At 44.8% G+C, this 25,876-nt stretch overlaps 1 protein-coding gene across 5 annotated transcripts in view; it reads left to right on the forward strand.

Annotated features, from left to right (window-relative positions):
* The first annotated feature begins 2,061 nt into the window (after window positions 1-2,061).
* The window catches only part of GAB1 (GRB2 associated binding protein 1), a 103,408-nt gene continuing 79,593 nt past the window's right edge, over window positions 2,062-25,876 (forward strand). For 3 of the 5 annotated variants that reach the window (XM_054172492.1, XM_054172494.1, XM_054172495.1), the window contains exon 1: window positions 2,068-2,589. In XM_054172492.1, the coding sequence (XP_054028467.1) occupies window positions 2,518-2,589 (72 nt within the window). In that variant the 5' untranslated portion in view covers window positions 2,068-2,517. Of the gene's footprint in view, window positions 2,590-25,876 lie in introns of all 5 variants that reach the window. The other 2 variants (XM_054172496.1, XM_054172493.1) reach the window with 2 other exon arrangements.

Below are 25,876 nucleotides of genomic sequence, written 5' to 3' on the forward strand. Positions count from 1 at the left end.
ATTCACCATTTTTTCACATGTTTTTGGTAAAATATCTTCTTTGATGATCTTTCTTTTAGTGCTTGAGTGCTTTTACCAGTCAAAATTATTGTGAAAAGATTTATGGTGGAATTGATGCACCGATTTTAATGCCTCTAGGCTTTCACCTTTAATTTTCCTGTTACTCCTTCCCCTGTTAAAACGCAGGGTTGTGTTTTTATCAATGTGATATATACCTCGATGACTCGGAGCGTCGCAGTGCTCTCTTCAACAGCACACTAGGGGGACTATTTCTCTGCAGTGGAAGGACAAGCCCTACACGCAGTCTAAGCCTCCAGTTAGCAATTTGTAAAAACAACAAAACATAACCAAAACCAAACAAACCAAACAAACACCCCCCTCCCCCCCCCCCAAAAAAAAAAACCACACCAAAATTTTAAAATAAAACTTAAAAGATTTATTTGGAGATACTATCTGGCAGAGCAGAAGAGAAAGCACCAATAGGGAGAGGATGAATGAATTTGCTCTTTCTCTTTTAATTAGCGTTCATGATTGTCCTGCATATCACTCTTGGGGGGGGTGGTGTTGGTGTTGTTTTATTTGGGGGTATTTACCTGTGTGCACACAGACCAGAAAGCCCTGCCTTCAGCCAGGAGAGAAAGCGAGGGAGCGGTGAGAAAAGGCACCGCGACGCTCCGTACCTCCTCCGGTACCAGCGGCTATGTGCCAACTCAGGGCGATCCCCGCCGCCTCCCGGCAGCGGGAGCGGAGGCGGTGCTCGCTTCTCTCCCGGGAGAAGCCGGCGCCGCCGGCAGGGCCCGCTCGGGGACCGCCTCACTACCGCCCCGGCACCAGGTTCTGCGGCTCTTTCCCAGGCAAGGGCGCTGGGCCCTTCGACACGCCACTTAAAAATATCACTAATGCAGCAAGGAAATAAGCAGGCACGAACAGTCGAAACTTCATTATAATGTTTTAATTTAGACTGGGGATCTTTGGGGTTTGGTTTGGTTTGGTTTTGGTTTGGTTTTTCTGGGTGTGTTTTTGGCAGGGAATGGTGCTGTGGAGCGGAGGGGCTTGGGGCGGGGGGTCTGCAGTGGGTCACAGGCCAGCCTCTCGTTGCAGCGTCTCGCCTGGGAAGAGCCATTAACCCCTGGTCCGGGGCCGGGGTCCGGACAGGACAGCACTTCGCCTTCCTGTCCTCAAACCGCAACTTTTTTACTCCAGTGTTTCCTTTTTGTTTTCTCTACTAAGGCACCTTCAGACTCGTTACGAGCATTTTACTTTTCACGAGTTGTTTTTAATGCAGTTATTATATGGCTTTGTGGGTCGTTTATTGACGGGGGAAGGAGTTTCTGTCTCTAATGAACGATCTTGAGGTGGGTTTCAAAGAATCACCATTACAAACGAGATTTTAGTTTTTGTTATTCAATTCAGTCCCGTCCCCCGAAATCGAGTGCGTTTGGGGCTGCGGGATAGAGTCCTTCCCTCACTCCTATTTCTCTTCCGCCGGCAATCAGCGGGCCCAGCCCGCCCCCTCCCCGCCCTGCGCCCCCCCGACGGCCGCGCCGCCGCAGTCCCCGCTGGCCGCTTCCACCCGCCCAACTACAGCTCCCAGGATCCCTCTGGGAGGCCCCGTTCCCTTCCCTCCCCCTCTCCCTCCCCGGCCCTTGTTGTTTGAAAAGGCTCCGGCAGAGTTTCGGGGGGAGCCGCTGTGCTGCGCCGTGGCTCCCCCGCTCGGGGCGGCACGGAGGCTGGCGCTGGGGGCGGAGGCGGGCGGGGCGGGGAGGGGAGGTGAGGTGCCGTCGTACGGCGGCCGGCGCTGTGGGGAAAAGTGGGCTGCGGGGGGACGGGGGACGATACGAAGCCGTGAATACCAGGGTAAACCCCTCCCACACTCGCCAGGAGGAGAGAAGCCCCAGCCCCGGGGGCTAGACCCAGCTGCGGTCGCTCCGCCGGTCCCCCCTGGAGGTGAAGGCGAAGGAGGCAGGAGCGCCTGCCGATCCACTCCTCCCGGCGCAAGGGGAGGAGGAAGGGGAAAGGGGAAGGAACAAGCCCAAGGAGCCGCGGCGGCCGGCGTTGAGCTCGGCCCGGCGAGGGGAGGGAAAGCCCCCCGCGGCCCTTCCCTGGCGGGAGGGTCCCGGCTGCTCGGGGGGCGGTGCCACGGACGCGGGGCGGCGGCTGGATCCTGCTGTGGGACGCCGGAGCCGAAGTTGCGGCGGGGCGGCCGCCGCCCCTGTCGTCTCTCCCGATGTTCGTGTGACTCGGCGGTGGCGGTGAAGAGGACGAGAAAGGGGGGAGACCTCCCACCTCAGCCCCGCTGGTCCCTGCGCTCCGGCTGGTTGTTGTGCGTGAGAGAGACACACACACACACACCGCTCCCCCGTCCCTCCCCTTCCCTCGCTCTACAGCCCCGGAGAGGCCGGAGCGGGCGCGCTGCTGCCGCCGCGTCTCGGGGCACCCTCGGCCTGGCCCGGCCCGGGCGCGTCTGCTGCCGGAGAAGAAGGAGAAGGAGTGCCCCGGCGGGCAGACGGCCCAGCCATGAGCGGCGGGGAGGTGGTCTGCTCGGGCTGGCTCCGAAAGTCCCCACCGGAGAAGAAGTTGAAACGCTACGTGAGTGCCCTCTCCCACTTGGGGTCCACGCTCTTCTCTTCCCCCCGCTTCTCCCTCGATGGGGGCTCCCCGTTCTCCTACCCCTCCCGCCGGGCCCGGCCTCTCCGCGCGGTCTCTCCCGGCCGGGCCCGGCGGTGCCGCGGACGAGCCGCCCTCCCTCCCGCCTCCCCGGTTCGGCCGGGACTGTTGCCCAGAGCGTCCCGCGGGGCCTCCCGACCCTTTATTTCTTTCTTTGCCCCTCGGCCCCCCTTCCCCCCTTCTTGTTCTCATTTTCTTTGTTTTCCTTTTTTTCCTTCTCTTTTTCCCTTCTCTCTCCCCGTCCTCTCCCCTCCCTCCCGCGCCCCCCCCCCTCCCCCCTTCTTAAAGAGGGGCGCCGAGCGGTCAGATGTTCCTGCCCTGCGTTTATCGCTTTTCCGAAGGAGTCGGGAGAGGGAGGGGGGCGGAGTTTTTCCGTCTTCCCTTTGGATCCAGGCTTGAGATAGATAGATATAATATTATTTTTTTACTTTTTAAATATTTTTTTTTAAACATAAACACTTGCTTACCGGTGCTGGTGCAGGATGGAAGGGGACAGCGTGGGTGGGGGGCGGCTTGGTGCGGTGGGCCCGAAGTCGTTCCTGGCGGGGGAGCAGCCAGAGCTGTTGGCCCGGAGACGGCGGGAGCCGGGGATGCCCCGGGATCCCTCCCCGCTGGGGCTGGGGTGGGGGGAACTTTGCCCTTGGGACTAGAGCCCTCTGCATTGGGGAAAAATATTGAGGGGGGGTGGAGGAGCGAGCTGCAAGAAAAGTGCCTTTTTCTGGCTTGAAGTTCAGGCTCCTGTTGCTCCGAAGTGCGTGCGTTAGCGGGGCTGTAGCGGAGCTGACAAGGAGCTCGCGGGAAAATGGAGCGCGTTTGCTGAGAGGGCAGATTTGGTGACAGGGCAGCGGCGGTGCTGCCGTGCACCGGGCTCCCCGGGGCCAGCCGAGACGCTGTCAAGTCACGTAGGAGGAATGGGTGATGCCAGGAGTCATCCCGGCTGCAGAGCCCTTTCCCGCTGGCACCCTGGACGGCATCTGTGTAATTGGGACAAAATGCTGGGCCTGCTTTTTTCCATTCTCCTTTTTCTTTTTTCTTTAATCTTCATTTATCCAGTTAGGTGGTGGTGGGTTGTGGGTTTTGGTTTTTTTTTTTCTTTTAATGAAACAACTGAACCCTCAGATTTATTTGAGGAATGTGAGTCTTAGTGTGACTCTCATTAAATTAAAAACTAATATTCGGGATAGCCCATTCTCTGACAAAAATCCTGTTCAGGCAAAGGACATGGGATCAGGCTTGCCAAGAGAATGTCCCGACGGTCACAGCAGGGCTGTGCTTCACTGCTGAATGGGACATGGGCAGTGTTTGTCACTGCTTCTCCATGGGTATGTGTATATTCATAGGATGCTGCTTTACTAATGTGTAAGAATGAAGAGCAGTATTAATGTTCTTGAAGTTTGAACAAATTTCCCTTTCAGAATCTAAATCATGTACTGTTATGCTTTCTGTTAATGGACAAGAATTTGCCCTCCTAAATCAATACCATAAATCAGTCCCTAAATACACTTGCCTTTTTCCATGTAACTGCCCTTTCAGTGTATTTATAGCTTCACTCCTATACTGCAATAACATCCTAACCTTTGAGGGGAAAACCTTGACCGCAGTACTGGTCAAGTGGTTCCCTGTCCTAACAAAGGAATTCTTCAATTTGTAATTGAAAAGAGGATCTGCTTTTTGAGAAGGCAGAGTATCAGAGTGGTAGTGAGCATGACTTGGGTTCACATTTGTACTCACTGTAGGTCATGAGGTCGTAAGTTTAAATCTTGCACCTTATTTTAGACTTTGTTTTCTGCTTGGATAAAATAAAGGACCTGTTTAAACAAGGACTTAAAGTAAAATTCCTCCTGCTTGTCTGCAGTGCCTGATCAATTGCAGACTAAAGGTTCACACTTGCTTCAAAGACCTAAAAGTGACCTTGACATCAGGATCGCCATCTTCAAGCAAACAAAAAGTTGACGTACTTAAGATGATGAACTTTAGCTGAGTGCATGGATTGAAGTGTTGGCTCATGCTCTCTGTAATTCTATGCTTAGGCAGAGGCACAGAAGAGCTGTGTTTTTTAAAGCTGTATTTTATACCAGTGATATTTCAAGAGGCTGCACCAGATGAAAAGATGGGAAAGTGATTTCAATAGGAAACTGCTTTTCTGCAGCACGTACTTCTCACTTGTATATATGGAAAATCAGAACTTTGTGCTCTTTCTGTGTGCAAGTGTTGGGGCAAACCCAGGTTACCATCTGGGAAGGCAGATAAAAAGTCTGAAATTGCCATTAAATATGGTTTCAGTTCTTAGGAAGGGTGAAAAGGAGCACTTTGAAGCTAGTCCATAGACATATGTTTCACAGGGACTACAATTTTTAGTTTGAAACAGTGGGACATGGTATTAAAGCTAGCTTACAGTCACTTTGAGGATAAAAAAAGATAAAACCCCAACCAACCCTGTCCTGCAGGTGGAAAAACCACATTTCCTTGAATGTATGCCTTAATGCTGTGGATATCTTTTTACCCTCTTAAAAGAAGTCCTATTTTAATGTTCTGTTCAGGCATTTTTTGATGCAGAGGTAACTTTCTGATAACTGTTGGCACCTGTTGTTGGTTCCCTTGGAGCCGGTATTCAGAACAGTTTGTTTGCTGGAATAGACTGGTTGTTTCCAGCAACAGATCCCTGAACATGCAGTTAACTTCTCATGTCGGCTGGAGGGTCCAAGGTGTGGATGTGAATAGAGTAGAGGAGAAGTGGAAGGGAGCTGGGACTCAATCCTGCACAGGTCTCTACAGCATATGCTGTGATCGCGCGAGTACATGAAAGAACTTGTTTGTGCAGAGGGATGGAGAACTGCTACATTTCACAGCTCCTGCTACTCTGTATTTTCATCTTTCCCCACTTGTTCTGTTGCCTTCAGCTTTGCAAATGTTTGTGTTGTCACATTAACATACTGTACTTCTGCTCTGGTGCTCTTATTTTTAAACAATTGGAAAGCCCTCTTCTCATCTGTCCTTTAAAAAGCGATAGTAAAGTTGGCTTAGCAGTCCTCTGCTGTATTGCAGTTCTGCTGTGCACGTGCCAGTTAAAATAGCTGATTCTTTGTGGTAGCAACACAGAGGATTTTTACTGCCATTTTCCTAAGAAACTGCCAGATATTTAAACACAGCTGTACTTGGTAAAGCGAGGGAGAAAAGCTTGAAGGAATGAGAATAAGACTTCTGAATTCTCTCCTGGAACCGCTACACTTTCATCTGGTGGGTGGCTGGGGCTCAGTGTGAAAACCGGATGTGCTTAAAATCAGGAATTCAGTGTTGATGGTCTGTTTATGGAACTGGTTTGCAGAAAGTCTTCTGGTGTAATGTAATAATTCTCAGTATTCAAGCATGTCCCACTTAGAGTGAAATACACATTATTTTATGAAAGGTTAAACATCAAAAACACCTCACATAAGCTATATTGGGAAAGGAGAAAACACTGTTTTGGGTAAATTGGTTCAGCTTTTCCTGTCTGATAGCCTTCCTTGTACTTACAAAGAGTTCAGAAGATGATTTTGGAAGTAAATTAGGAAACCTTCATTTTAATGTAATCATTATTAAACCTCCTGTGGTTATATGACTACTCCTATTGACTGTACATTTAATTATTTAAAAATGAGATTAGGCTTGATCTCCTGAGGACAGAAGGGGCACTGATACAATTCAAACAAGGCTGCATACACAATCCTCTTATTTATTCTGATGTTCTCAGCTGTAGACAGTGACTAAAAAAAAAAAAGTGCCAGACTATTAAGCCAGTTAGTGCTGTTTGAACTATAGTAGGCTCAGACAGTATAGGTACAAAAGTAGTAGAAGTGGTTTTGTTTGGCAGTTGCTCTTTGACACTAATCACATAAGTGCCTCTTCTGTCTTGAGTAATACTTAAATGTGCTAAGATATATGTAATGGTGTTAAGAAATGTTTTATTCAGCAGAATAGTTGTAATCTGGTAGAAGTTGCAGTGCCTGACAAAAGCCCTTTTTCTGGAAGGCGCCTGTTTGTGTTAAAGTGTTTTGTTGTTGTTGTTTTGGAGTTTGTGCTTTTTGTTGTTTGGTGGGGTTTTTTTTTTGTGATTTTGCATCAGCATAGTAAGCAGATCTTAGAAGCTAGTTGGCTTACAGAAAAAAACACAACACAACCAAGCAAGCAAAACAAAGGCAAACAAAAACATAAACAAACTAACCAAACCAAAACACAAAACCCAAACCCCACAACAAGATGAGCATGTTTGACATCATTCAGTCTCTGTAGAGCTGGGTCAAGTTAACTCAAGACAGATGAGTGTAATCAAGTGATATTATGTGATGTCTTAATATTCTGAACTTTGTTGTGCTTGTGCTCCTCCAGAAGCTGAAGACCTTGCAGGAATTGATGTTCATGCAGAAGCCTTTCCTTCTGGAAGAAAGCTTGTCCACTTCCTTCTGCTAAGCACTGTTCAGGAACCAGTATTTTGACTTCTGATATTTTTAGACATGGGTTATTAAACCCTAAATGAATTCAAAAGCATGATGAAATATAATGCCTTTTGTTGATTATAGAAGGAAGTTGTGTTGTGTGCTGGCTGAAGGTGCTGAAATGATCTCTGGTATGATTTTGGGTGTATACCTACCTCCTTACTTTGCTGTTTGAGTACAAGTCTCACTTGAGGATCATGGAACTCCTCGTACAAGTATCTATCATCTTTGACAAGAGGTTAGCAGCTGGTGTTAACTTTGCTGCCAAAGCTACAGCACTGTTAGTGCTTGACCTATGGTATATGCTCTGAATTAACTGCCAGCAGATGGTTTCAGAGGGTAAGAGCAAGCAACAGCATATAAAACAGATGCAGAAGTCTAATATACATGTACTGAGATATGTATCCGCCTCTCATTCTATGGAGTGTGCCACCCTGCTGTACACTGGTAATTAAAGTGTTTGAGCTTGGGTGGGCAGACAGTACGTGAACTGCGTGAACACAACTTTTCTTGGTGTGGAGACTCAAGTAGTAGAAAGTGACCCGTGTCTCTTGAAGTGCAGGGGAGCTACTGGACAGCTGAAGCAAGATAGATATTCTAAAGATGTTCCCGATGTGAACTTTCTTTTTCACAGATGTTAAATGGTAACCCTTAATATCTGAGAGGTGAGGAAATAGTCAGAATCTGATATTTTTTGTGTTTTTGGTTTTTTTGGGGGTGAAGCTTAAGGTTGTTTTGAGTTGCACATATAGGAGCTTATGGATACCCTTTCACCAGGCTTCTCTCTTTGGGTGGATGTGTTGACAAGCTCTGGTGCAGCTAATCACAGGGGATTGCAATTCAGAACTAACAGGGAGCAGGGTAAGGAAGTGGAGAAACCAATTAGTGTTTCCCAGTTTCTTGGAGCTGCATGGTGGCTGCTCCTCCGTGAATGCCCCAAGTCTTGCAGCACTGAACAATCAGTGTAAGCAACATTTGTACTAACCAGAAGAAATCGTGAAATGCCTCAAAGTTAACTTCCAATTATATGGTTTGTGACTTGGTTTTGCATACCTCATTGTCAATCATAAGCCCAGAGCAGCAGTGTGAAATGTGAATTTGATGTATTGAGAAAATAATGCTTTCATTAGCCTACCAAATAAAGGTACAGACTTTGACTGTCACAATGAGCATTAGTTCTGGGGGCCTTTGCTTGACCAGGTTGCCCTTTCAAATGAGAGATAATCCTTCCATTTTCATTCATCATCTTTGGTATTCAGCACTCTGATTTAGAGAGAAGAAAGTGACAGACATAAAACCGTTTCCAGTGTCCTTTTCTCTCTGCTGAAATTTTAAGACTCTTGCAATGATGTTTGAACATTTCTGAGGCAAGGGGGTTTTGATCTTTCCTTTTGACATGACTTTTGGATCAGATGGTGAGAATCAAATGTCATCGCTTATGGACATTTAGAACACATTTCTTTTCCCGTGAAATTTGGTTCATGGCTTTTATCAAAGTCATGGCAAACAGTGGAAAGAAAATTAAGGGAGAAGGTAATTTTGTGTATTTTAGATGGCTCTGGCTTGGGGATCTCATACTTCCTTAGTCTTTTCTAGTCTGAAAATAGATGTCACCGAGTGTTTTCTCGAATCAAGGAGAGTACAACTGATGTGGTGCAACTTTTGTTTCAACATAGATACACCTCCCTATTTTTTACATTCCAGCTTCTTTTGTAGGTTGCAGTGGCAGCCTTCTTGAGGCTTTTTCAGAATTACATTAAAAGTTTTTGGTGCTTCAATGACTAACCATTTTATTGCCAATAGAAGCAATTTGAACTGTTGCAATTTAATTGCAGTATTTCATTAGGAGGGACAGACCTTATGTCATGTAAATTACTTGAGCAAGACAGGCAGAAAGATCAGACAGAAAGGGATAATCTTGTCAAGGCAGGTTTGTGCTGTGTACAGGTGGATATTGTTAGTCCAGTGTAACTTGCTGCAGTTTTAGGGACTCTCATGTGAATTCAGCTCCTCATATGCAGAAATCAGTAACTTCTAAGGCAACACTCCAGTCTTGTTTTGTTTGGGTGGTGGGCAGTGGTAGGGATTTTGCCATCTTCAGACTGAAAATGAGGCATCGTTTATTCTCAGTTTCCTTTTATCAGTTCTTGATTAGGCTGTTGCAGTTCCTTTTTTACTGATTCTTTGGCTTGTTTAATTAAGGAGAAGTGTTCATAGTTGTACAAACACTGTTAGCTTTGTAAATACTGCAATATGCTGGTTGGATTTTTGAGCTTTTCTTCTGAAAAAAACCCAAACCTTGCCTTCCAATAAAACCTTACATAGTTGTTTGGGTTTTGGGTTTTTCTTTGGGGTGTGGGGGGGGGAGTGAGGGTGGTTGTATTCCTGGTTTTGGTCTGCTTCTAGCTGTTGTCAAAAGTTTTGATTCTCATGATTAGCTTCTGAGGTTCATTGGAACATTCCACACTGTTCTATGGTTTTTTTAAAATTACAATTAAAAATAATAAAAAGCTAATCTTACCTTATGTAATTTCTGACTGTCTGTGTAGCAGTACTCAATAGGGAAATGTTTATAAGGTAACTTTGTGTGAGATGAAAGAGGCTGAATTAACTGCTGAGCTCTCTAACCATCTTTTAATTAAATTTAATCTTTTTTTTCCTTTAACTGAGGATGTATTTAATTGCAATTTATGCACCAAAATCCCAAGTTTACAATTAAACTTCCTGAGGTCACAGTGACACATTTTTCTCCCCCTTTTTCAGGTAAATGGAAGTTATTTGGGATATATGACAGCCTCGTAGGTGTCTCTCTTGAAGCTCGTGGTATAACAACATATAATTAAAAGAAAAAGTCAGGCAGCTGTGTCCATATGGCTTGTGTGTTATTATATATAATGTCTCTACAAATAATCTGTGTGAAAACATACCATGCTAAAGAGGTTACACTCCTGCTAGGGTATCGTGCCAAGTTAGTGTACCAGCTTGTCACCTCTGGACAGAACTGAGTTTTGGCCCCACCTCATGAACTGAGTTCAGTGAAAAGGTCTGGTTCATTTTGAACAGCAATTTCTTAGAGTAATAAAAAAGAAAAGGAAAAAAGCTTTTCCAAGAGCTTGTTTGTTCTGTGTTTGTTCTGCTCTCTGAGAATTTCTAGGAAGCCACAAGAAAGCTTTGCCTTCTCTGCTTTTAAAAAAGAGGTAATCATCTGCCACAGGCTGGCCAGCTCAGATAGGGAATCTTGACATGGGGCTATGTGCAGGCAAAACTGTACCTGGGGATGGATGAGCTTGCCCAGCAGGCGAAAAGCAACTTCATCTCTTTTCCTGGTTTCCACACGAGTTTTCCAGCCACATAACTGGTCACTTGTAGGTTGTCATACTGCTTTATAAGTGAAAACAACACCAGATAAACCCTTCGTGGCAGTAGAGATAGTGGCTGTCACAAACCAAATCTGCTTCCCCACCCACTTTCCAGCACAGCCAGCCTTGGGGCAGGGTGATGGCAGATCTGCTGCCTGCTTTCCTCCAGGGTAAGCCTGTCTCCACCCCAGGAGGAATGTGATGGGTTTCAGTATTGCAGGCCAGCATGTTCCTCCCTCTGGGGTTACAGCTACTGCCAGGCTTTTCAGTGTTTCTGCCCCCAAAGAAAAAGGAAGAAAGGAAAACATCACAAAAATAGAGAGGTGTTGGGTTGGGTTTTTTCCTGTGTTGTCTGGGGCTTGGGATTTAAAAAACAAAATAAACCTTTTGTAGGCGTTCATTGTGGACAGTAGGAGTTCACAGGATTAGATTTGGAGTATGGAATAAGAGGTACAGGAAGCTATTCAAACACAGTTAATACCCCTGCCTTCAGATAGACCTTTGCAATCAACACACAAGAATGACAGTCCATTTGGGAGACTTATTAAAAGGGTAAACAGACACATGAAAAATGGATTTTAAGAATGGAATGTTATTTTTTTTTCCTAAGATAGAAGGCATCCTGAAAACAATGTGTCAGTTTGTCATTTTCCCTTTGTATGCAGAGTTACTGCACTGAGTCACGTAATGTGCTAGACAAACGTTCCCATTCACACTTAATGCATGTTTCTTTTACAGTTTTCTGACGTTTGTGTTTCCATGTAGATCCTTAAGCAGGATCAGATGTAGTAAGAGAAGAGGCGCCTGCTTTTGGGATGGTGTAGGGGAGGATTAATACTCTGAAGGGCTGCTTTTTGAAACCAGCTGGTGTAGAGCTTGTTAAGCAACTCTAACTCTTGATGAGCTCCCAAGTCCCTGTACAGAATCTAGCAAACAGTTCTGATTTTTAAAAGTGAATCCCTGAAATACTGTCAGCAAGTCTTCCCTTTCTCAGCAAACACTGAAAAATAAGCAGCATGTTAGGAAAGAGATTGTGGGCATAGTTGGTGCTCCTAGTGGTTATAGTAAGGATTGATTGATGATGTGTTCTTTTTGTCAAGAAACAACTAAGAGGAAGTCCAAGTAATATGTGGACTTGAGATGAATTGGCAATTTGTTCTTGTATGATTTAATATGGGGGAGGGGGGAGTAGGGGGAAGGGGAGAGAATAGATTGCAATTTGAACCATAAGAGGCTGGCATTTCCCAGGACAGAGGAGGCAGTGGATTGCTCTGCCGTGTGGTATCCACATTGGGAATGTAGGAGATTCCAGGGGGCTTGGAGAGAATCCCCAAGCTGGAAGTTTGAGCAGTTGGAGGTCTGGGATGTGGTAAGAGGAGACTTCTGAAATGTGATGTTGTAAATGATTCCTTTGGTTCTCCCATGTGATACAGTCCTTCCCTAGTTCTGCTGATGTGCTGGAAGTGTCAAAGGTAGGCTGTGGGCATGATGCCATCTGGAAATTCTGCTTTCCTAGAAAGCAGTGGTCTGTATTAACTTGATTTGAAATTTAAGCCACAAAGTGATGAAAACTTACCCCTTCCGAATATATGACTTGCTATACAATTCTGTGATTTCTTGTGGTGCTCTTCATTGAAGAAATGCTTTTCAGTTACGTGTTACGCTGAGTGATGCTCTCATGGTGGCATTAGATGAACTCCTTGATTACAAAATCCTTTTCTGTTGCAAGGGAGATAACTTTAAGAAGTGCAAAAGAAGACACAAAGTACAACAATAAGTATATTCCTGTATCTTGCATGTTCTAATGCCTTCCATTTCATTGTTTCTATGCAATGATTGCTGCAATTATCTGCATCATGCTATGTGGATAAGTTTTGCAGTCTAATGACTTGTTACTCAGTGTGAAATAATGCCCTTAAAGCTGAGGTCATGTCATGCTCTTAGTTAAGACCTATCTAATACAGTTGTCTGCACAAATGAAGCTAAATTGCATAAGCTTGTCAGCACTTTGAAAAATAAGTTACTCTTCACTACCGGAGATCTGTTGGCACCCTTACACGCACTCGGGAGTCAGTCATTACTAAGATAAAACCTGGGTTTTCCTTTCTGTAGTTTTGAGGAGGGGAAGGGAGAAATTAGGGGGAAGATAGGAAGTGAGGAGTAGCATTGAAATGACTCATTAGCGTAAACTGGGAAACTTAACCCTGGTGCCATCCCTGGGTAATTTTGTTCCGGACAAGTGACTGCAGAGTGTTCTGCTATGCGTGTGCTTCGAGGCTAAGGTAATTCACACTCCTTTGCATTCTTCCTTGACCCGATGGCTCTGTTTATTTGTGAATCCCTGCAGCTCCAGGGGGAAAGAGGGATAAAAAGAGAGTAGGAAATTGTCTGATTTATAGAAAGAGCAGTGGGAAGGTCTTTATTGATAATGTAGGGAGGCACCATCATTACTAGTGTTCTTCAGTGGCATTTTCTTACAGTGCAGCCATAACTGACTGTGCCTCGGATCTTGTTTGCTGGTGTAGCTGTGGAATGGGCAAGCAAACTGTGGAGGGGAGGTGCAAAGTCACAAGCAGCACTGCTGAGATGCTCCGTTGCTTCCAACAACTGCTGGGAAGGCAGTGCTATTCCCATTGGGGTGCTGCTCTGCTTTCTGCTTACGGGAAGAGGTTTTCTTATCAATCTCTGCAACCAGCATCTGGCAGAGTTGAAATATGTTCCTGCCTCCCTTAGCTGGCTGGAAAATGAGCTGCCTTTCTGTCTGCCTTTTGATCCTTTGCTTCTGGTAGCTGTTGTTTAAAGGGAGGGCAGATGGAGTTCTCCTCTCTGAAGTTTCTGCTTAAACAAAATAGGCAATAAAGAAGTTCTGCCCTTTTCAGCTGGGAGACTGAACTGGACAGATGTTTCTTACTCAGTGCTAAGGAGGAAAGTCCCTGGCTTAGGGACTCTAGGATGAGGGTTAAAAGGTGAAGAAATCCTACGGGGGCCTCCCACTGTGATGATCACTTCAGCTCTGCACAAGTGAGAGAGAAGATCCAAATCTCCTGTCTCTCATGTCCTTTCTTCTTCCTCCTTCCTCTCATTGCAACGATTTTCTGTTTATTTTCCTACTTTTAAATTGCATAATTTAGTCCTTCCTGTCACTTCCTAATGTCTGAATCATAGGTAGCTCTTCCTGCATGCAGTAAACAAACATTTTACTGCTGGCACCTTTCCAGACGTTGAAATGATATTTATGAAGGTCGGGGGGTCCCTTTGGCAGTGTGCTTCGGAAGCTAATTCACTTGTGTAAGGGCCGGGCAAGCTGTTTACTGCACACTTCTGTGGCCAGGTAATTTCCTTGTCTTTGCAATCTTGTAAACTGATGTAGCTGCTCTGCTGATCAGGACAAGCAGGTGGATGGTAGCAGATCATAGAAACGGAGTATAAACAGTGGGTTACAAGCTTCTGAAGTTAGTAACAGTAGCAACTAAGTTGCCTCAGGTCTTCCTGCTGTTGGCGTTGCCTCTTCCTCTCATGCCTTACATGGAGTGCTGAGGTGCACTGTCTGCCATTTAACCTGTCACTTGTGATAATCATGGTCTGGTTTAATGTTAGAGCTTTGCTCATTTGTTGGCTCCTTTCACTGCAAAACAAGAGGATAACACAGGGCACTGTGGGAGATGTAATCTGCCTCCATCAGCCTGCTTGGACCTCTTAGGCCATGTTTGTAAAAGATGCAGAGTATGAGTGTTGCCCTCAATGTTCCTATTTTTTTCCCCCATCTTTGAAAGTCTTTCATCTTGTTTTAAAATTGATTGTGACTCCAGAATGATGCATAGAAGACATACCCATGGGGACTCCCCACCTCCTCTGAGGCACTTGGCGTTCTGCTGGTTCCTGACCTTTCTGGGGAAACTTTGTCTTGAATTGTGATAAATCAGCCCTAGTGTGCTGAATGTTCCAGCTCCTACACTGCAGCTGCGTGTGGAACTATTAAATGGACTTGACCTGCTAAATGCAGATGGAAGAGGAAAGTTCCAGCCCTTGTTTTGGCAGCTTTGCATTTGCACCTTCCTATCTGTCTGTGCATCTTTGCTTCCCTCTAATTCCTCCTACTGAGATGGGAAGATGGTGAGAATAAGTCAAATATATTTAGTACAGACTAGATGAGATGAGAACACCCTGAATGTCGCGCTCGCTTCATATTCATGCTTCCTTTTAAAAGAGATTTGGCAGTTCCAGCTCACCTTGATTTGAGTGTTGCACATAGCATGGGAAGCATGTTCTCCCTGCAGATGACTTTAAAAAACCACCAACCCAGAAGAATTTGGCAGGTTGTGCCTATAAAACAAAGCAGCAGGATACTGCTGTAGCCTCGTTTAATACCAATTTCACAAAAGAGAGTTAAAGCAAAGGAACTCTGCTGTTACATGTCATAGGAATGCCTCCTGTTCCAGTTTCTCCTGGCTGAGGTTGTGCATGAACAGGGATTGGGGTTTTCCCTTGTGCCATTTTTTTTCTTATCCAGTCAGTAAAGGAGAGGATGGAGTTTCTCAGAATGGTAAGCCTGAGAGACTTTTTGACCTGGTAGCTCATCTTAGAAGTTGTGAATGGGTTGGATACTCTTTCTGTTGTCATTGCCTACTTACACTGTTTGCCTGTGTGTAATGAAAGAAGTTACATTTCTTTCCACAGGAGTGGGAGGAGTTAACTGATTTCTGTGGTTGGAGTTGAAATAGATTTTCTGTATTTGTGTCTTAGTTTAGGGAGCGAGACAGATGCTCTTTAACCCCTTCCCAAAGGAGTAAAGAAAACACTTCACACAGGATTGGAAAGACCTGGGATTTTAAACTGGAAGTGCTATTCACAACTACAGGTAGCAGTACAAAAGCAGATAAAATAGAAAAATCCATAGTCCACCTTGATCATGGTTCTCAAAAATCCTCCTTAGGCCAAAGCTTTCCACAGCTTCCCTCCAAACCAGGCCAAAACCCCAGGCCACAAACGCAACACCCTCCCCTCCATGCCCAAATGACACAGCTTAAAATTCAGCTTGCTAGCAGCATCAGGCCCCACTCCCCCACAAACTTGAGATAAGGGAGCAGGGAGAGGAGAAGGGGGCTGGACAGCCTATGCTCTTCATTTCTAGAGAGGAGATGAAGGCTTTATGGGAATGGAATATCAAAAGATGACACTTTCTGGTCCTCCCCTGAAACTATCTAGCCTCTGGACTGTATGTTTGAGACATTCAAGCTCTTAAACCCATAACAATTTGGAGTACCAAAGCCATTTTTTGGGAGGTGCAATTTAGGTAATGAACAGTGCTAGGGAGTTGGGAAGAATGAAGTGTGCTGGAGGACATTATCCTGTTTATGACGGCAGCCTATTCCATGTAATAGTAGGGCTGGAAGGGACCTTGATCCAGTCCAACCCCCCCTGCCAGAGCAGGGTCTCCTATACCAGATCACACAGGAACTCATCCAGGCAGGTCTTGAATATCTCCAGAGAGGGAGACTCCACAACCCCCCATGGCAGCCACTAAGCATGGGGGAACTGCATGTGGAAACAGCTACATGGGACTTTTTTTAATCCATGTTTGCCTTTTTTTGAGTCCCTGAAACTGAAGAGTGTACACTCAGTAGAGTGCTGTGTTAAATAATGCAGAAAATGCTTCTGTGCCCTTCACACAATGCATGCTGAAAGTTTTGCTGAATCAGAAGCAAAAATGTAAGGGTTGGGTCCTGTAATTATAGTATTACAGGACCTGTCTACTATTGCCTTTTAATTTAAGCTTGTAATATAAAGTATTTCTGGTTAGAATGAAGATAACACTGACCAAAGCAAATTTTTTCAGTCATTTGCATGGCTTTGAGCTGTCTTGCAATGTTCCACGGTGATATTTTTATCAGTTGTAGTCAATGCATATCACAGTGGTGTGCAAATCTTTTCATTTGAACTTGAGGTTATTTAATTTTGCTCTTGCACTGAATTTCAGTGGTTGCATTGTTGCTGTTCATCTAAGGTGATGACAGCCTTGCCTCCTCAAAGGGTGCAGGGCTTTTCCCTTCTTTAAAAGTCAGATCTGCTGGAGAGTCGTGTCATTGTTAGCAAGAAGTTAAGCAGCATTTCTGTGAGCTACTGGTGAAATCCCAGTAATTCTCTAATTGAACTGCAGCTATTTCTCTAGGTATTTGAACTGCACAGTCTTTAAATTGCTGTAAACCACCTTTTGGTAATGTTATGCAAAAAAACCAAACAATCAGAGTAAGCTTTATACCAAAACTTGTAACTCTGCGAGCAGCTGTAAGCCAGGAAAATGGTTGAGACCGTAGTAAAAACATTCTTTCCCACGAAATAAAATCCAGGGATGTAGCCTCTGTACTTGTGCAACAAATTGTCATAAATGTGATGTCATAGTCTCTGCAACTTTCTGAAAGGGGGTAGTCTGATTTTGAAACCACCCCAGCAGTGAATAACAAGCCTCTGAATTGGCCCGGACAGCAGCAGACATGTCTGCATCATTCGGGAAAAGCAATCTTCTTCGTGGAGAATTAAACTGTTTCAAAATAGAGTTTGTTGACTCAATGTGTTAATCTTGGCTTTTTACAAAGAAGTGCAGCGTCCCACACTGATTAATTATTTCTTTTGACAGATCTATAAACCACCAGGTACATGGGTAAAAGAGACTGAGTGGAAGAAAGCTCCCTGAGGCCATTAAATGTAGTTCCACTGAACTATGATTACCCTCCAATAGCATTAGAAGTATAGAATCGTTGGAACTATTGGGGTTGGAAGAGATCTTAGAGTTCACCACCTTCTTCATCTCTGGAAAAAGGTTCCTAGATGCAGATGCTCCTGCAGACTGTGGCTTCTGAGTTAAAGGGTAGTTGTCATAGTATCAGTCAGTGTTGGAAAGGACCACAAGGATCATCCAGTTCCAACCCCCCTGCCATGGGCAGGGTCACCTCACACTAGATCAGGCTGGCCAGAGCCTTATCCAGCCTGGTCTTAAACACCTCCAGGGATGGGGCCCCAACCACCTCCCTGGACAACCCATTCCAGGGCTTCACCACTCTCATGGTGAAGAACTACTTCCTCACATCCAGCCTGAATCTCCCCACCTCCAGCTTCATTCCATTCCCCCAAGTCCTATCACTACCTGAGATCCTGAGAAGTCCCTCCCCAGCCTTCTTGTAGGCCCCCTTCAGATACTGGGAAGGACACAATTAGGTCACCTCAGGGTCTTCTCTTCTCCAGACTGAACAGCCCCAACACCTTCAGCCTGTCCTCATAGGAGAGGTGCTCCAGCCCTCTGATCATCCCTGTGGCCCTTCTCTGGACACGTTCCAGCACATCCATATCCATCTTGTAATAGAGGCTCGAGAACTGGATGCAGTACTCCAGGTGGGGTCTCACCAGAGCTGAGTAGAGGGGCAGAATCACCTCCCTTGCCCTGCTGGCCACACTTCTCTTGATTTCACAGGTTTGCCCAAGGGCATATTGTGCAGATTAGGCAGAACCCAACCAGTCTTTAAGGTTTTAATGGCATAATTCAGAAACTTTAGTTTTGGATAATTATTGTATGTGATAGCAAGGACATGTTGCTTGAACCCTAGCTGTGTTAGTTGTGTATTATCTTAGTGAAAAAAAAAAAGAATGAGAGAGTTTTCTAAAATGAGTGCAGTTATGCATTGAAAATGAAGTATTGTTGAGGAAATTATTTGGATGAACGTGTTGAGGTTCCAGTGAGTGTGGTAAAACTTACCCCAGTGTCCAAATAAGTATGCATTCTAAATATGTATGTTTTTCTGCCTTTACCATAGCCTCTTGGTGTGTGTAGTAGGTAAACCTATTTAAACAGTTTAGGAATTACTGATGTGCTGACAAAAGAGATCTCTCTGCCTTCCTAGCAGGATGATCTTCAGAGCCATCCCTGTATCCTTTGGGTAAGAACCTGGATAAATAAATAAGCCTTGCAGTATGCCCAGAAGGTCATCTGTGAGGGGGAGGTGGGAGCAAAAACCAGAGCCAAGAGCCTTCCCAGAAAGCTATCTACTGGTACATCTCCATGCTTGGGAAACCTTGGCTTCTGCCTGGTTCAGTCTTTCCTCATGACTTTTACAGATGCCTATGGAGGCCTACAGGTGACCTTTTCTAAGCTGATTCTTGTGTCAATAGTTCATTCCTCTGTGCCCCCTAATCTTTATTCCCTTTAGAAACAATCTAGAACTCCTTGCTCCACCTCCTGTGTTTAGCCTTGTGACACTGTACCACTGCACTATGCTACTCTGGCAACTTGTATCTTCATCTTTGCTCCTTCATGTCCCTTGGCAATTTCCCCAGCTCATTTGATACAAGCTTTACAGCCATGGCATCTGCTTCAGTCTCTGTGTTCCTAAATGCTGCCTCTTCTCCTCTCACTTGTCTTCAGTATACTGCTATCATTAATGTTTTGCTACCAAATAAAGTGTATCTTCTGCTTTCTTGCATGTTGTCTTAGCAGTTTACATTCTCTGTTTCTTTAACATATACCCACATTTTCCTGATGATCAAATTTCTTGACTGCTACAGTTGCCTGTTCCAGGAATATGTAGATGATATGGCACTGGGTGACATTTTCCAGACAGAACCAACTATAGCTGGTGTCATGCTTTTTTGTTAGGCTTGCTCATTGCATTGTACAGCTCTAAATGCAGCAACTGTTTTCTCCATGAGTTCACAAAATTCTGACTGCTTAAAGGTTGTATCTAAAGACTTCCAGAACTGCACTGATCTCTGTAAGAGACTTCTTATTTCTCCTATCTGTTCTGACAGATTTATCTCTGTGTTAAGTTTGGGGTCGAATTGGTTAAGCTCCTTTTTAAACTATTAGCAGTTGAGTGTTTTTTACATTCAGTTCTTAATTAAGGGTAATTTCTTCGATGATGCATACAAAGGAATTGTAAGTTATTCTATTCACTTGTATATTTTGGTGAAATGTTGCTAGAGGAAGAGGAAGGTTTGGTTTGGACAAGCAGGATGGTAGCATTGAATATAGTTGCTACTCTGGGCATAGTATTTTCTTTCATATTTGTCATGTTCAACAAAAAAGCCTGGGTGCAAAATAAATGAACACTCCCCACCCCCATTTTTCTTCTATCCTCCATCTTTCTGAGATTGTCCATTACTGAGAGAAGGGGCCATGAATATTTCCAGCAGACTTCATGATGAAAAATGGTCCCATCTCTCTCTTTGCTTGGAAAGCATTTAACAGGCTTTAAACATAATTGCTCCTTTTTAGTCTAACATGAGTATAGTGAGAGATTCCTTTGTAGCTAGGAGTTTGCCTGTGTGGTGATCTGTTAGGGCTGAACTGGCCTGAATTTGTGCATAGGAACAATTGACAGAATACAGACTGGAGCGCATGGGAATTATCTGTGCTCTGTTAGGAGCACTGCCAAGATAAGCTGCTGTCTTCTGTATCAGCTGTAAAGTTTCTTTGTGGTCATCCCTCAGTGAAGCCTCAAATAGCGTGCATGATTCAAATTCCACTGGGATATAAAAGCAAACACAAATATGAGAGCTGGCCTCTAAAAGAATGCAATTTTAACTATAAAGCCAGATTTCCTATTGTTTGATGATCTCACTACTCTAATAATAAAAGACATATTAAAACAAAACAAAAACCACCACCACCAAAACCCCAAACCCTAAAAACCTGAAGCCAGCAGAATTTACCACATGCATTCCACCCTCTGAACAGGGTAAAAAGCTTTGGAGCCTTCCAGTGTTTCTACAGCATCAGCCTCTCTGGACTGACTCTCTGTCAGGTACTCTTTTCCCAATATATGTTAGGCAAGTCTGAAGTGATTTGGAGCTGGGAGATACCTTTGCCATGGTGATATGACCACTGAGGATACTGCTTTCTGTTTTCACTGTTCCTTAAAAGTGATCTAAAAATGATGTGTGACAAAATTAATTACACAGGAGGGAGTCTCTGTATCCTGAGAGCCATAATGTAACTCGAGCCTGTTGCTGTCCAAGAGGAAGTAGTCGTGTAAGCAACAAAACCTCCACTCTGGACTTCCAGAGGGCAGACTTCAGATTACTTAAGGAACTAACTCAGAAGGTACCTTGGGAAACCGCCCTTAAAAACCAAGGGGTCCAGGAGGGCTGGACCTACTGCAAGAAAGTAATCTTGAAGGCACAGAAGCAGGCTGTCCCAGTGTGCTGGAAGATGAGCCGCCGGGGCAGACGGCAGGCACGGATGGGCAATGAGCTTCTGAATGAATTAAGGGGAAAAAAGAGGGTGTGTCATCTCTGGAAAAATGGAGAGGTAACCCAGGAAATATTTAAGGATGTTGCTAGGTCATGTAAGAAAAAAATTAGAGTGGCAGAAGCCCATTTAGAGCTTAGACTGGCCACAGCTGTGAAGAACAACAAAAAATCCTTCTATAAATATATTAATGGCAAGAGGAGGGCAAGGACAACCTCCACTCCTTAGTGGACATGGAGGGGAATATTGTAACAAAAGATGAGGAAAAGGCAGAGGTACTTAACACCTCCTTTGCCTCAATTTTTAATAGCAAGATGGGTTGTCTTTCAGACAACTGGCCTCCTGAGCTGGCAGATGGAGTCAGGGGGCAGTATAGTTCTCCTGTAATCCAGGAGGAAGCAGTTAGAGACCTGCTCAACCACTTGGATCCCCACAAGTCCATGGGACCGGATGGGATCCATCCTAGGGTACTGAGAGAGTGGCAGATGAGCTGGCCAAGCCTCTCTCCATCATTTACCACCAGTCCTGGCTCACTGGAGAGGTCACAGATGACTGGAAGCTGGCCAATGTGATGCCCATCCACAAGAAGGGCTGGATGGAGGAGCCAGGGAATTGCAGACCTGTTAGCCTGGCCTCAGTGCCAGGCAAGATTATGGAACAGGACATCTTGAGTGCAATCACACAGCACTTACTGGATGGCCAAGGGATCAGGCCCAGCCAGCATGGATTTAGGAAGGGCAGGTCCTGCCTCTCCAACCTGATCTCCTTCTATGATTAGGTGACCACCTGGTGGATGTGGGGAAGGCTGTGGATGTAATCTACCTGGACTTCAGCAAGGCCTTTGACACTGTCCCCCGCAGCAAACTCCTGGCCAAGCTGTCAGCCTGGAGCTTGGACAGCAGCACTCTGAGCTGGGTTAGGAACTGGCTGGAGGCTGAGCCCAGAGAGTGGTGGTGAATGGTGCCACATCCACCTGGCAGCCAGGCACTAGTGGTGTCGCCCAGGGATCAGTGCTGGGCCCCAGCCTTGACAGGCTGGACGGATGGGTAGAGTCCAACAGCCAGGTTCTACACATTGGCCACAACAACCCCAGGCAGTGCAGAGTGGCTGGAGAGCAGCCAGGCAGAAAGGGACCTGGGGATACTGGTTGATAGTAGGCTGAACATGAGCCTGCAGTGTGCCCAGGCAGCCAAGAGGGCCAATGGCATCCTGGCTTGCATCAGGAAGAGTGTGGCCAGCAGGAGCAGGGAAGTCATTCTGCCCTGTACTTAGCACTGGTTTGGCCACAGCTTGAGTCCTGTGTCCAGTTCTGGGCCCCTCAGTTTAGGAAAGATGTTGACTTGCTGGAAAGGTGTCCAGAGAAGGGCAACAAAGCTGGTGCTGGGTTTGGAGTACAAGCCCTATGAAGAGAGGCTGAGAGGGCTGGGGTTGCTTAGCCTGGAGAAGAAGAGGCTCAGGGGAGACCTTTTTGCCATCTACAACTATCTGAAGGGGAGTTGTAGCCAGGTGGGGGTTGGTCTCTTCTCCAAGGCAACCTCTGTCAGAACGAGAGGACACAGTCTGAAGCTGCACCAGGGGAGGTTTAGGCTGGATGTTAGGAAGTTCTTTACAGAAAAAGTGATTGGCCTTTGGAATGTGCTGCCCAGGGAGGTGATGGAGTCACCATTACTGGAGGTGTTTAAAAAGAGACTGGACAAGGCACGCACTGCCATGGTTTAGTTGATTAGATGGTGTTGGGTGATAGGTTGGACTCAATCTCAAAGGTCTTTTCCAACCTGGTTAATTCTGTATTCAGCTACCTCATCAGTGTCTTGCACATACCACTGTAGTTCAAAGCACTAAAGGCAGCTGCTGCTGTAGTAAAAACTGATCAGTTTCTGTGCTTGGGTTTTGCAGTGAGTGTACTTGAGGGATAAAGATAGCGCTGCCTGCATATAGATGTGAAAGTAACCTGGAAGAGGTCCAGAGCTGTTTGTGCACTCTCACAATTGTCCTGCTGCATCTCTCTGTGCAAGGTATTCCTGGAATGCAGGGGATGGAGACGATCATCACTTGCTGTTTTCTGATGTTGCTAACCTGCAGTATCCTTAATGGGAATAACTGGAAATGAAGAGGCTACTCAGGTGTAATGAGGTTTAACTAATGTAACCAATGTTTCAACTTGTTCTACTGCATGTTTGCTCTAAGGCTTGTTTACGTATTGTATAAGCCAAACTTGCCTGTCTTGTTGGATGAGTGTGGTTAAAGTCTGCAGAGCTAAGTCGATGTACTGTAATAGCTTACATGGCATTAGCCCCTCTGGTATAACACCTTATTGGCACATGAAATCTATATGCTTTTTGAGAAACACCTCATAATGGTGATGCCAATTTTTTTTTTGCAGATTGTGGGAAATCAGACATAGTGAAAAAAATGTTGTAGCTGTTAAATCAAAGAGGGCTGGGGGGTGGGCAGTGACCTGAGTTCCTAAGGAAATCTTTACCTTCCATTTACCTTCCTTATCAGTGGTCTTTCAGCTTGCTCTAAGACTAATTGAAATTTTGTATTGATGGACAGTTTGTATCAAGCAGGGTGACTTCTTTTAAACCTTCCTCCAAGCTCACTGTCTTCTTGCTCTTTTGGTGAGCTCTTGGAGTTCACCATGTGAATATTTTGTTATTTTATATTATATAGCTACTACAAACAACTTCTTTCAGTGAGAAGACCTAGTGTGAAAAGAATGTTAATAGTTGTTCAGTGTAACACTTTCAGTGGTAAGGAAAATTGTTCTAGTTACAGGGGTTTTTTTCTCTTTCTCCTGGACTAAGTTTAATGAATTAATCCTATGCAAAACTTTGTGAAGGGCTTTTCAAGTAAGCCAATTAATCAGAGGTTCTGTGACTTGATTGCTATTCTGTTAAGAAGAATAACATGAAAGAAGTCTGGTTCTACATTCAATGTGTTGCTTTGCCAGTTTTGTTCTTGACAGCTACTTCTGCTATAGAATCTTGTCTGTTGCAAAGGTTGGGTGGTTGTTTCTGTTTTGCTTAGAATGGATATTTTTTGGTTGTCCTTTTTGAACATTAGCACGTTACCACCTGTGTGTCTCTAAGAACCTGAAGTTTCCCAAACTAGAAGTTTCTGACAAGAGTCGTACCAGAAATACTGTCTGGATGAATTGAAATACTTTATTATAGACCATTGATTTAATGCCCTTTGTAGAAAGCTATTTTGATGAAATATTGAGCTATTACTTCTGTTTCAGTATAAAAAATAGACATTTTGATTTTAACATGAAAGCAATAATAAAATTTCTTCCTAAGACTGAAAATGTAGCTCCACTGCAACAAACCATCTAAAGAGCAGTTTTCCTTTTTGCTTTCCCCACTCTCTGAAAAGGTTGGAAGGAAATGCAGCTTCATAATCTTGATTTCCTGAGTTTTTCCCTTTCTCTTAGCCTTTTTAATGTGCATGTTGTGGTTTGCATTAGGTTATATTGTCCAGAGTTCTTCAGGGAAACTTAGAGCAGAGATGGTAAGCTTATACTCGTGTCTAGCTTCCTTTGTGGCTTTTATCTCCATATTTTGCTGTAGTTATCTGACCTTCTTAATTAAGTTACTGGAAGAAGGTTTGTGCAGAACACTGGCTTTTGCAAGAGGGTTTTATCTGGAAATAGTGTCTGGAAGGGAAGATCATCTGTTGTTTGGACCTTTCCAGTAGTTGTTGGTTTTGCTTTCTTTTTCATTACTTTACATTTTCAGTCCATTTGTTTTGAGTGTCATGTAAGAAGCCTCAGCCTTCACTCTCCACTGTTGTCAGCCCAGTGTGTGGGTACCATAGTTATGAAAACCTGGATTTCTTCTGGGATGGAAAGATGGTGGCAAAGGGCCTTGGAGCACTGTGACAATGCTGACATTTCTGTATGTCTTGGGTGACGAAAGCTGTGGGCAGAAGTTCAGCCTTGAAGTAAAGGAGATTGTAACGGGTAAACTTCCCTCTGGAATCTGGTAGATACTGTTTATCTAGCAAGCTGGAGGTTGTAGAGGAATTCCTTGCTACTCCTGTGGTCTTATATTGGTAAGATACAGAGAAGAATTGAATAATTGGGCTGAATGCAGTATGGGTGATTGGATGGCCTTGTGTATTTACATTTGACTTATTATAGTAGAGTCATTCTTCTTCGTCTTCTAAAATTAGCAAAGCACAGCACAATTATAATGCTTTCATGCTGCAGGATAAGCTTTGCATTTCATTAGTTCATTGGTTCTGATTTATGCTACGTCAGTTCAGGAGGAAAAATGTTAAACTGGAATAACTTGTTCTGAAAGTTCAGTACAAGTGTGTGCTTTCTTCATCTCTAATTCCTCTTCTCTAATGTGAAAGTCTGTTTGCCTCGTCCTCTATGCTAAGTTGCAGACTTCACCATGCATCAGCATCAAAGCAGTTTATTTGCCTTGAAATACATATAGGTATTTGAGTAGAAGTTTTTAGTTGACACCTGACTACATACTCCTTTTTTTCCCCCTCCTTCCCCATGCATATATTTTTAGGGCAAGACTTACAGGTAAAAATAGTAACAAGTTGGAGGCACCTTGCTTTAGATTAGAATCACAGAATCATTAAGGTTGAAAAAGACCTCTAAGATCATCCAGTTCAACCCAATACCACCATGCCCACTAAACCATGCCCTGAAGTGCCATGTCTATAACGTTTTTTGAACACCTCCAGGGATGGTGATTCTGCCACCTCCCTGGAAAGCCTGTTCCAACATCTGGCCACTCTTTCAGTAAAGAAATTGTTCCTCATAGCCTATCTAAACCTCTCCTAGCACAACTTGAGGCCATTTCCCCTCATGTTATTGCTAGTTACTTGAGAGAAGAGACTGACACCCAAATGGCTCCAACCTCCTTTCAGGGAGTTGTAAAGAGTGAGAAGGTCTCCCTTCAGCCTCTTCTTCTCCAGACTAAGCAATCCCCTAAGTGATGCTTCTCATTTGAAACTGGTGTTTATGCACCTGTGAGTGAGGCACAGTGGCATTTGTCACCCCAGGGACTGATGCCAGGCTGGCAGCACTGTGCTTCAAGCAGCTGCTGGCCAACGGGCAGCTTATTTCTCATCAGGCAAGTTATGGCCTGCGACAGTGAAGCACAGGGGTTTCTGAC

This window comes from Dryobates pubescens, chromosome 24 (assembly GCF_014839835.1).
Source record: "Dryobates pubescens isolate bDryPub1 chromosome 24, bDryPub1.pri, whole genome shotgun sequence".
Taxonomy (NCBI): Eukaryota; Metazoa; Chordata; class Aves; order Piciformes; family Picidae; genus Dryobates; species Dryobates pubescens.